Below are 12,576 nucleotides of genomic sequence, written 5' to 3'. Positions count from 1 at the left end.
CTGTCAGTTTGACCAGGCCAACCTGGCGTCAGTCCACAGTTACGAAGAAGAATACTTCCTTCAGTCTTTGACCAGAGGAAACACCCACATCTTCCCAGAGACCTGGATCGGAGGCAGCGATGCCATACATGTATGCAGATGATAGCAGTGTCCTCTAACAAAGATGGACTCGATCAATATCTGACCAACTGACTATTCTTTCAGTCATAGTGAATATAAGATAAGAAAGCAGTAAATTGCACGATAATTCGATGGTTTGTTGGCACATTTAAGTACAACAACAAAAGTTTTATTAGAGTTTTATTAGACTTTGTTGACCTTACAGCATATTAAAGTTCCTGTGTTGTTTGTATGAATTTGTGTGTCTTAGCTTGGTCTATGGATGTGGTCCGATGGCTCGAAGTTCAACTATGAAAACTGGTACGACGACGACCACGATGAGAAGACTGAGCGCTGCCTGATGATGAACTATCAATGTAATACTATCCACACACAGACACAAATATAATCAGATGGCTTAAATTGGTTTTAACATCAAATTTGTTCAAAGCTGCTCCAAATAGCAGATTTGATCACCTGAAATAGCTGAGGTGCTCCGGGGACCGGTGGCTCAGGCTAAATAGTCTGATCAGTGGTGCCACAAAAGAAGGAAGAGGAGTCAGGACAGTCCTGGTTAAGCCATCATCCTTCATATAGCTCTACGTTCAGACGTTATTATCACTTAAAAAGTGATGAACGCACCAGGAGCTATTGCAGGCCTCGACATGTGGACGGAGGAAGCCTGGCCTCAAGAAACATTTCATATCGTGCTTAATATTTTCTTTTAGTTGTTGTAATTTATGTATGTTTAGCTGTTGCAACTGCACAATAGAAGATATAATGTGTGAAGGGAGTGCGTTAAACCAGCTTGATCCCTGAAAATTCCTTTGTTTTGTGTTGCAGATGACTTGAAGTGGACCGCCGCCCTCTGCAATGGCACCCTGCCCTTTGTTTGTTCCAAGAGAGCCTGAAAACAGCCTGAAAACAGCCTGAAAACAGCCTGAAAACTGCATGAAAACAGCATGAAAAACAGCATGAAAACAGTCTGAAAAACAGCATGAAAACAGCCTGAAAACAGCATGAAAACAGTATGAAAATAGCATGAAAACAGCCTGAAAACAGCCTGAAAACCAGCATGAAAACAGCATGAAAACAGCCTGAAAAACAGTATGAAAACAGCATGAAAACAGCATGAAAACAGCATGAAAATAGCATGAAAACAGCCTGAAAACAGCATGAAAACTGCCTGAAAACAGCATGAAAATAGCATGAAAACAGCCTGAAAACAGCCTGAACACGTGTTCATATGATCATCTTGTTTTGTTCTAGATAAGCCTGATGAAAGGAACTAAAGTATCATATCAATACAGATTTAATTGAAATTTAATGTAGAATAAACACACATTTAATCAGCCAGAAAGGTGTTGGTTGGAGAAAGAGGAGCCTGAAAGAGTCACATATATGCATGCAGGAGATATATGTTGTAAACGTCCTGCATAAAGAAGGGTTCAAATAAGTCATTAAAAGTCTAAAATTCAAACAGTTGTTCTGTCACATTCTGTTCGTTAGCTTCAAATGACGCACACCAACATGAACAACTGACTCACTTTTACGTGGTGGTCATTAAATTTAAACTCTAAACCCTCCTAAAAGGCTTTAAACACAGATCCAAGCATGAATCAGTTCAACCCTGTGCCAATTTGTGTCATATTTTATTAACACAATCATAGTAATTATCTCCAGAAATGGTGTGAGATGACTTTTTAAAATGATATTTTAAAGCTCTGTCGCAGGTTTGTGTGTGTGGGTGTTGGGGAGTTATTGTATAACTCACCACTTCATACCCTTTTGGACTCAAACAAACTTTCCTGGCAGCGAATGACTCAGTGCAGCGTTTCCCAAAAATAAACATCTATAAAATGTATTTTATTATCAAAACAAATGCTATTAAAATGAAGAAATGTCAAATTAATGCATTTTTCTGCTTTAATTTGAAACTTCATTAATTTAAGTTTGTGTTAATGTTGCTATTTAATGACTTTGCCACTCAGTTTTACATTGATTTTATCATTTTAATTGGAATATATTCAGTTTCTTTCTTTCTTAACGTGTCGTTCCTGTTTTTATTTCTGTATTATTTTCTTTAACAAATTATTTTTGTCTGTATTTTACTTCGATTTCACCACACATGTTTATTTCAGGCTGATAATTACGCATCTGTTTCGGCACATCCTGACTCAGGCCTTTTGCCCTTTTGTTCCCTGACGAGCGCGAGCGAGCACAACTCTGACTCAGGTTGGGTAAACTGTCCCTGCAGTTATTGACCAACTCCAGCAGATCAATGAAAGGGATTGAGAGGATAAATACTCGATCGGATCAGGTTTCAGCAACAGAAAAGGGACACACAGTTTGAGAAACTAACACCGCTGACAGAGGACGATGAAGACGCTGCTGCTGCTCTATCTGTGCGTGCACGTCACCTGGGCGCAGGGTATTTTTGAGTATGACGACTATGATACTGTGAGTATGTTACCGAACATTTCAGTCATGCTGGGCTCAATATTCAGGAGAAAAACATCTGAATCTGTAGAAAATTGGCACCAAATTGCATCACTAAGTTGTTCGTAAAAAAGTCAAATTAAGTGTAAAAAGTTCCGACCTTTGAGCTGATTTATTCACTTTTTTTCTATTTAACTTTAAAACATGAGAAGTCTGGTTTGAGTCTGAAGTTTTTTTAAACAACATTTATCAAATTATTAAATCAATCAGCACTAAAACCAAAGGTACTGGAAGTAAAACTGAAATTACCTGGAAAATATTTATGAATGAATGAATCAAACTGATTGGAAATGGATGAATTTAAGTAAAAACTTCGGTGGGAAATTCCAGATGTTTTCATAATAAAATTCACAATTGAATCATGATGTTATTTTTAAGGAATCCACACCTATTCTAATAATGACAAATAAATCTAATTATCGGGGAACTCTTGAGAATGACTTGATGTTTCACTTTGATTTTCATCAGGATTTGGCCAAATGCGCCATATGCATCCACCTTAAATGCGCTTTAATAATATATTCTTCACCATTTAACACATTTCTTACTAATGGACAACAGTAAGATTTAAACAGCATTTAGAAAAGCTTTATTCTTTCTTATCTTCCTCAGGACACCTCACCAGGGAAGAACGCAACGGTACGTAAAAACCAATCTGCGCAACCTGATTGGCTTCATTAAGCGTGTAACGTTCAATAATCTGTTCTCATCTTGACTCTCAGGGCGGAGGAACGGCTGTAGACGCGCGTGGTCATCGGCCACTATCGAGAGGCAGAGAAACGTACAGTAGAAACAGATATTCCCCCCCTCCCATCGGCGGAGTCAGCAGGTACGACCACGTGGTGGAAAACGTCACGTTAATACGACGCAGCCGTCCTTATTGTGTATGAGTGACGTAAGAATCAAGTAACGTACAGAATAAACCATCAAAATGTGACTTTGTTAGCTGTGTCTGAATCTGACGGCTCATAAGTATGTTTTTGTGAAGTTTAACTGGCAATTCTTGATCAAAAATCATAAATTGTTGAGCTGTAGTCTCATTAAATAGAAAGCTTAAGTAAATATAAGTTGTTCTGACATCTAAGAGGTTATTTTGCTGAAAAGTGGGAATATTTGGATGCGTTTAAACTTGAGCTTTTCACCACCAAAAACAATCAAAAGTTGTTTGTGAGATATTGCAGACGTCCAATCCAAATCCTGGAAATTCACCATAAAAAACACGCTATTTATTAATCTGCTTTTAAACCAGTTTAAACTCATTTTGACCGAGTCAAACCAAAGTCCAGCTAAAACGAGTGCTGTGTGTCCCCCCCCCTTGTTGTTCAGATATGGCGGCCGTCCCACTACCGCCCCTGTCGGAGGTCATCGGGGGCAGGAGAAGGTGCAGCAGCCTGAGGCTGGAGGATGCACTCACGCCTCAGATGAGATGGTAAGAAGACACTTTTCTTTGCTGTGTTAGCCGTTTAAAGTTGATAAAAAGCGACTAACATGTTGCTTTTTACTCATATATTCAAGTTTCCTGTAAAAACTCCCTCCTATAAAGCTTAGTCTGCTCTGATTGGTCAGGCCTGGTGGCCTGATTAGGTAACATCCACCAGTCTGAAGCAGTCATGCTAAAAGAAAAAAGCCTATTATTGGATGAAAAATCTATCTAAAACCCTGAATTCAGCATCAACATTTATACACCCATGTTTATAGATTTGTATTTTTAAGGAATAACTCATTTAACAGTTCCTCACATCTTTTTTTTGCCATGTTAGCCGTTTAAAGTTGCTAAAAAGCGACTAACATGTTGCTTTTTTCTCATATATTCAAGTTTCCTGTAAAAACTCCCTCCCATAAAGCTCAGTCTGCTCTGATTGGTCAGGCCTGGTGGCCTGATTAGGTAACATCCACCAGTCTGAAGCAGTCATGCTAAAAGAAAAAAGCCTATTATTGGATGAAAAATCTATCTAAAACCCTGAATTCAGCATCAACATTTATACACCCACGTCTATAGATTTGTATTTTTAAGGAATAACTCATTTAACAGTTCCTCACATCTTTTTTTTTGCTGTGTTAGCCGTTTAAAGTTGCTAAAAAGCGACTAACGTGTTGCTTTTTACTCATATATTCAAGTTTCCTGTAAAAACTCCCTCCCATAAAGCTCAGTCTGCTCTGATTGGTCAGGCCTGGTGGCCTGATTAGGTAACGTCCACCAGTCTGAAGCAGTTATGCTAAAAGAAAAAAGCCTATTATTGGATGAAAAATCTATCTAAAACCCTGAATTCGGCATCAACATTTATACACCCATGTTTATAGATTTGTATTTTTAAGGAATAACTCATTTAACAGTTCCTCACATTTTTTTTTTTTTGCCATGTTAGCCGTTTAAAGTTGCTAAAAAGCGACTAACATGTTGCTTTTTACTCATATATTCAAGTTTCCTGTAAAAACTCCCTCCCATAAAGCTCAGTCTGCTCTGATTGGTCAGGCCTGGTGGCCTGATTAGGTAACATCCACCAGTCTGAAGCAGTCATGCTAAAAGAAAAAAGCCTATTATTGGATGAAAAATCTATCTAAAACCCTGAATTCGGCATCAACATTTATACACCCACGTCTATAGATTTGTATTTTTAAGGAATAACTCATTTAACAGTTACTCACATCTTTTTGTTTTGCTGTGTTAGCCGTTTAAAGTTGCTAAAAAGTGACTAACATGTTGCTTTTTACTCATATATTCAAGTTTCCTGTAAAAACTCCCTCCCATAAAGCTCAGTCTGCTCTGATTGGTCAGGCCTGGAGGCCTGATTAGGTAACATCCACCAGTCTGAAGCAGTTATGCTAAAAGAAAAAAGCCTATTATTGGATGAAAAATCTATCTAAAACCCTGAATTCGGCATCAACATTTATACACCCATGTTTATAGATTTGTATTTTTAAGGAATAACTCATTTAACAGTTCCTCACATCTTTGTTTTGCTGTGTTAGCCGTTTAAAGTTGCTAAAAAGCGACTAACATGTTGCTTTTTACTCATATATTCAAGTTTCCTGTAAAAACTCCCTCCCGTAAAGCTCAGTCTGCTCTGATTGGTCAGGCCTGGTGGCCTGATTAGGTAACATCCACCAGTCTGAAGCAGTTATGCTAAAAGAAAAAAGCCTATTATTGGATGAAAAATCTATCTAAAACCCTGAATTCGGCATCAACATTTATACACCCATGTTTATAGATTTGTATTTTTAAGGAATAACTCATTTAACAGTTCCTCACATCTTTTTTTGTCCATGTTTTCTGAATCAAACCTTGATTTAAACCCATAAAAACAACAAAGGCCAGTTTTATTCCCAGCAGCTGGTTTTCATTCTGTATCTGAGCAACGTGGGGATGGTTTTACACCTGAGCAGCTCGTGCACAGTGAACTTAGGCTGGAAGTATTCTCTACTCTTTAGAAGTTATTAAATCAGAAGAAGAAAGGACGGGCTTTGTTTAGTTGCCATAAAAATCAATTCTTCCGACATTTTTCTTGTCCATCAGGGTGTTTTGTGTCCCACTGGCTGCGAACTGAAGACTGCGCTGCAGAAGCAGTCGAAGAACGTCAAGACGGTAAATCTAGACTATTGACAACAACTCAGCCTGAGAAATCGCTTAAAAATGTCATGAAAAATGAGAGATTATTAAATGTGTTTTTGCTCTCAGATCATAAATGAACTCAGGCCTCAGATTGATGAACTGTCCCAGTCCTCCAACAACATCTACAACTACGTCAACGGCATCTCTGACTCTCTGAGGGAGAGACAGAGACTCTTTACTGGTGAGAAACACATCTTCGATACTCCAAAGTGAACTTAAGAAAATACTATGTAGGCTTTACTTAAGAGAAACTGATTTAATTAGCATCAGAGCCTTCAGAAGGGCCCTTTTAGAGGATACACATGTCTTTATATGAGCCAAGATTAATCATTATCCATTAATGTGTCCAAAGATTTAATAAAATATCTTCTTTTTGTTCAGTTTTTATGTTAAAATGAACAATACAACAATTTTAACAGCTAAAATTACATTTTTTCGGTCGTTTCGACAGTTTTTCTTCTGAATCTTCTTTAAAAAAAAGACTCCAAACCTCTCATCTTACCTGTTTTCTATTTCCTGATGTCCTCAGACAACAGCAGAGTTATTAGTCAGTACACAGATCAAGTGGAGGAGCAACACGTCTTCATCAAGGAGACGGTGGACTCCGTTTTCCCCTCCAACATCAGAGTGCTGCAGGTAAATTGGGGCTATCGCAAAATTACATATGGGCGGTTTGCTGTGTATGCATATAAAAGAAAAAGGGCTGCACCTAATTGAACATATATGGTGTCATTGCTGCAGGGGGTTCTGGACGACATCCGGTTGAAAATCCAGAAGCTGGAAAAGGCCGTCCAGGCCCAGAAAGATGAGTGCAAGGAGCCATGTACAACCAAGTGTCCCATACCAGTGGTGTCAGGTAAGCTAAGGCCGGGCGATTCCCAACGTTACAGGAAGAGTTTGGATTACTTACATTTCAATCAGGCAGCAGAAACTGAAGTGTAGCCGAGGTTTCAGTATCTTACCCAAGAATACTTCAAAATGTAGATTTGGAAAGTTGAGGATTAAAATTAGAAAACTCCAGAATGATTCGGACAAACAAAAGTTTTTTCAGAGCTGTGAGGTCTAACCTCTGGGGAACAGCAATGGGATCCATAAATGGGGGTGATGAGAGAGGATGAATCCTCAAGGACACGCTGACCTCATGTTGGTGCTAAAGAAAAGCAGTGAGGATCAGGAAAATCGTATTGTTTTTAAGGATTGGGTGAAAACAGCCTGAGAACAGCCTGAGAACAGCCTGAAAACAGCATGAAAACAGCATGAAAACAGTATGAAAAACAGTATAAAAACAGCCTGAAAACAGCCTGAAAACAGCATGGAAACAGCATGAAAACAGCATGAAAAACAGCCTGAAAAACAGCATGAAAATAGCATGAAAACAGCCTGAAAACAGCCTGAAAACTGCCTGAAAACAGCCTGAAAAACAGCATGAAAACAGCATGAAAACACCATGAAAAACACCCTGAAAAACAGCCTGAAAAACAGCCTGAAAACAGCATGAAAACAGCATGAAAACAGCATGAAAACAGCATGAAAAACAGCCTGAAAAACAGCATGAAAATAGCATGAAAACAGCCTGAAAACAGCCTGAAAACTGCCTGAAAACAGCCTGAAAAACAGCATGAAAATAGCATGAAAACACCCTGAAAAACACCCTGAAAAACAGCATGAAAACAGCATGAAAACAGCATGAAAAACAGCCTGAAAAACAGCATGAAAACAGCATGAAAAACAGTATAAAACAGCATGAAAACAGCCTGAAAACAGCATGAAAACAGCCTGAAAAACAGCCTGAAAAACAGCATGAAAATAGCATGAAAACAGCATGAAAACAGCCTGAAAACAGCCTGAAGACAGCCTGAAAACTGCCTGAAAAACAGCATGAAAAACAGCATGAAAACAGCATGAAAAACAGCATGAAAACAGCATGAAAACACCATGAAAAACACCCTGAAAAACAGCATGAAAACAGCATGAAAACAGCATGAAAAACAGCCTGAAAACATTAACCCCAGAGAATAGAAATGGTAAAGCTCATTGGGCAACAAACTACACACAACAACTGGCATTAGTTTTTCTGAATGTATTTTATTGGTTAACTCTGGCAGGTAAGGACTGTGAGGACATCTTCCGTCGTGGAGGAAAAGACTCCCAGATGTACCTGATCAAGCCCGATACTTTCTACCCTCCATACAAGGTCTTCTGTGATCAGACCACCCAGAATGGAGGTACGATAACGCCACCTGCACAGTAACTTTAACCAATTCTTCAGTAGCGTCACTCTGGACTTCACTTGCTTCTATTCCACCTCCAGGATGGCTTCTCATCCAGAGCAGGCTTGATGGCAGCGTCGACTTCGGCCGACGTTGGGACGAATATCGCCGCGGCTTCGGCAACATCGCCTTTAAAGCTAGCAAGGATCACTGTGAGATTCCTGGTAAGACATTAAACTGATGAGACGTCCATATTCCACCGTTATTCCCATCAGCTGGGGGCGACTAACACAACTTTCTTCTTCCTCATCATGTGCCAGGAGAGTACTGGTTGGGCAATGACCGCATCAGTCAGCTGACCAAGGTGGGACCAACTGAGGTTCTCATTGAGATGCAGGACTGGACAGGAGCCAAGGTGAGGTGTTGAGGTTTCTAACTATAGCAAATTAGGACTTATTTGTCATCTTTGAGTGTTAGACTGTTGGTTATGCCCAACATGCCCCCCAACTCCCGGTGCAGGCCATGGTCATCTCCCACCTTAACTACTGCAACGCTCTCCTAACTGGTCTCCTAACTGGTCTCCTAACTGCTCTCCTAACTGGTCTCCTAACTGGTCTCCTAACTGGTCTCCTAACTGCTCTCCTAACTGGTCTCCTAACTGGTCTCCTAACTGGTTTCCTAACTGGTTTCCTAACTGGTCTCCTAACTGGTTTCCTAACTGGTCTCCTAACTGGTCTCCTAACTGGTCTCCTAACTGGTTTCCTAACTGGTCTCCTAACTGGTTTCCTAACTGCTCTCCTAACTGCTCTCCTAACTGGTCTCCTAACTGGTCTCCTAACTGGTTTCCTAACTGGTCTCCTAACTGGTTTCCTAACTGCTCTCCTAACTGGTTTCCTATCTGGTTTCCTAACTGGTCTCCAGCCTGTGAAACCTCTGCAGATGGTCCAGAACGCGGCGGTGCGTCTGGTCTTGGATCAGCCTAAAAGAACACGTCCCCCCTCTGTTCATTGAGCTCCTCTGGCTGCCCTTAGCCGCCTGCATCAGATCCAAGTCCCTGATGTTAGCTACAAAGAGCTTAATGGAACGGCTCCATCTACTTGGATGCTCTTGCAAAGGCTTCTGTCCCAACTGGGTCCCTCCGTTGGTCCCAGGATTGTCGTCTAGCAGCTCCTACACCACGCCTAAGACAATCCAAACTCTGTTCATGTGTCGTCCCACGATGGTGGAATGACCTACCGAGCGCTACCAGAACAGGGGCGTCCCTGTCTATCTTCAAGAAGCTCCTGAAAACCCAGCTCTTCAGAGAGCATCTCCTATCCCAGCACTTACCTTGTACTTCCCTCCCCCCTCTATCTCTGCACTTTATCTTTCTGCACTTCCTTCTATGCCTGCACCCTATCTCTACTCTGTCCCCTCTGACAGAGTCGGACTCCTGGGTTCCTTCTATGTAGCTTATTGTTAGCTTTTTATAAAGCTGTTATATCTTCATTTGTAAGTCGCTTTGGATAAAAGCGTCTGATAAATACATGAATATAAACATAAACAACTAAGAAGTCTCTGAAGAGGACTTCATCCTGAAATACTATTGCAGTTAATTACAACTTTCTTTTCATTTTCAGGTCCATGCCCAGTACCGCCAGTTCACCATCCAGTCGGAGACGTCCAGCTATGTCCTCGCCGTTGATGGTTACTCTGGTAACGCCGGTAACTGTTTCCTGGAGGGATCCCTGGAGCTCTTTGGAGAAAACCGCACCATGACCATTCACAACGGCATGATGTTCAGCACGTATGACAGAGACAACGATGCCTGGTAGGTGCCCCAAAGGGCCTCCACTGAAAGTGTTTAGATGAATAATTTTATCAGAATAATCCTCCTGGATAGAAAGGTTTCACTTTTTCTTTCCTTTTGTTTGATAATTTAATTATACATACATGCCTCATTACCAATATTAGTATAACACAACAGCCTTAATTTATCATTATGATTAAATAAGGGATAAATCGTTTCTTCTGAATGAGTCGTTTCAAGCTTCTTCCTGAGAGCTCTGAGGTCAACTAATCAACTTTTACTGGAAGTGTCCAGGTCCAAATACAAGCCCTGGGGTGACTGAGCCTTTTCTGCTGCTGCCCCCAGGCTCTGAAATAAGCCCCCCCCCCGAGATGCATCTTATTTCTGACCTGGGCCTCTTTAAATCAGGGCTAAAATCATACTTATTTCAGATGGCTTTTAATACCCAGTAGTATGGTGACTCTTTTATATTATCTTATTCAATTTTGCTGTATTTTATTGAGTTTACTGTTATTTTATTGTTTTGTACTTATTCTTTTCTTTATTTATTAGACTTTGGTACACCGAAATGGATTGTTGTAAAGGGCTGTATAAATAATTTACATTTCCTGGTCCCTCCTCAAGCCCAGTGACCTCACAGTGACAAAGCATCAGTATTTGCACCTGTGATGGGGTAAAAAGTGCTAAAAGCCAGGCTGTGACTTAAATGCTGGAGTTTATTTGGGATGCAAATTCAGGATCTCTTGTTTAGAAGGGAAAACTATTACCGACTGGTATAGATTGGGTCTTTGATGATTTTCCTTGGAAAAAAGTTGGAAACAGAACCTTCAAAGAAAGTTAAGACCATGCTAATAATTAGTAGTGGAACTGAGCTATTTTAAGGCCCTTGAACCATACTTGAGTATTTCCAATTAATTTGTCTAAGCTTCTCAGTTATGCTGTTAAATATTAAAGCAGTTTCTAACTCCCTTGACCTTTAATTTTTTGATAAAAACTCACCCGTTATGGTCTTACGACGTCAGGTTCAGACTTCTTTATCATGGCTGCATAAGTGAAAACTGAAAATTAAAGCTATAAGTCTAATCTTTGCTTTTGTTTTTAAACGGTTTCTATGGCCACTGAGATGTTCATCATGCAAAAGCTGATACACTGAACTGGAGATGTGCAAGACTCGAATTATGCAACTGAATTAGGGTCTAAAACTGGACCAATTGTAGCTAAGATGATCTCACAATAATCACAATAATATCGCAGTCAGTGTGATTAAACCAGTGCTTTATGCCTTAAACTTAAATATCACTAATGATCTTCTACTGAAGTCAGACTTTCACACTTTCCTGTCCATGTTTGCATCCATTAGGAACCCCGGCGATCCCTCCAAGCAGTGCTCCAGGGAAGATGGAGGCGGTTGGTGGTACAATCGCTGCCACTCAGCCAATCCTAATGGACGATATTACATGGGTGGAGCCTACACGTCAAAAATGGCAAAGCACGGCACAGATGATGGCGTGGTGTGGATGAACTGGAAAGGCAGCTGGTATTCGCTCAAGGCCATCAGCATGAAGATCAGGCCTTACTTCGCCTCCAGATAATCAGGATGAAGCGTCAACACAAGCAGCACAAACAGGACTAAGTGCTCTCAGACGGATTTGAGGATAATGGTTTTACAGGAGAAAAAAAAGGTTTAGTTTGTTGATAAATTCGCAGATTTACGCTCAACTAACACAATGTATGGATAAAAAAATGAAAGGAACTAATAAACATCCTTACATGCAGCATTTTTACTCAAAAAAAGATTCATTAGAGATGAAAACTTGATCAGTTGTGAGTAAATGTGTTGAGATGTGTCTTTCCCTGCTATGTGTGACGACTTCATTGTACCAGGACGAGTTGATGAAACTGTCCTCTGCTACTCAATAAACACATTGAGGAACGTACTCTGTTGGGTCTTGTTACTTATTATCTTTAGTCCTGATCTGAAAAAATGGGTTTTCAAGTCAGATACCTTCAGACAAAATGAGCAAAAGGCTTAGGGTTATTGGAAGTGAAGCTGTGCTAACCTGAGAAGGTCTCAGAACTATGTTTTATCATCCATCCATTTTCTATACCGTCAATCCATCGGTCAGGTCGCGGGGGGGCTGGAGCCAATCCCAGGGTGCATCCTGGACAGATGGCCAGTCCATCACAGGGCCACATAGAGACAAACAACCACTGCTAAGGACAATTTTAGAGTCACATTTAGAGTAACATGCATGTTTTTGGACGGTGGGAGGAAGCCAGTTAAGCCAGTTAGGAAGCCAGAGAACCCGGGGAGAACATGCAGACTCCACACAGAAAGAACCAGCTGGGATTTGAACCTGGAACTCTCT

General features: G+C 40.4%; 1 protein-coding gene across 1 annotated transcript; it reads left to right on the top strand.

The window, feature by feature from the left end:
• Nucleotides 1-2,422: 2,422 nt before the first annotated feature.
• Nucleotides 2,423-12,144, top strand: fgb (fibrinogen beta chain). Its single transcript, XM_072375802.1, has 13 exons — nt 2,423-2,559; nt 3,211-3,237; nt 3,321-3,427; nt 3,925-4,027; nt 6,113-6,181; nt 6,275-6,389; nt 6,738-6,844; nt 6,950-7,064; nt 8,314-8,433; nt 8,520-8,642; nt 8,739-8,833; nt 10,038-10,228; nt 11,568-12,144. The coding sequence occupies exons 1-13, from the start codon at nt 2,479-2,481 to the stop codon at nt 11,797-11,799; spliced, it is 1,485 nt and encodes a 494-aa protein (XP_072231903.1). The 5' UTR covers nt 2,423-2,478; the 3' UTR covers nt 11,800-12,144.
• Nucleotides 12,145-12,576: the final 432 nt, after the last annotated feature.

The sequence above is a fragment of the Leuresthes tenuis genome, unplaced genomic scaffold (genome assembly GCF_036924035.1).
Source record: "Leuresthes tenuis unplaced genomic scaffold, fLeuTen1.0.hap1 SCAF_22, whole genome shotgun sequence".
NCBI lineage: Eukaryota > Metazoa > Chordata > Actinopteri > Atheriniformes > Atherinopsidae > Leuresthes > Leuresthes tenuis.
Note: the sequence above shows the minus strand (reverse complement) of the source record. Positions and strands in the feature narration are given on the sequence as shown.

What these genes read in the sequence shown, in the direction of transcription:
- fgb (XM_072375802.1), top strand. Translation starts at nt 2,479, where the DNA reads ATGAAGACGCTGCTGCTGCTCTATCTGTGCGTGCACGTCACCTGGGCG. An exon ending in AGTCGAAGAACGTCAAGACG is followed by an intron (nt 6,182 to 6,274) that starts GTAAATCTAGAC and finishes TTTTGCTCTCAG; the next exon opens with ATCATAAATGAACTCAGGCC. An exon ending in GGATCACTGTGAGATTCCTG is followed by an intron (nt 8,643 to 8,738) that starts GTAAGACATTAA and finishes ATCATGTGCCAG; the next exon opens with GAGAGTACTGGTTGGGCAAT.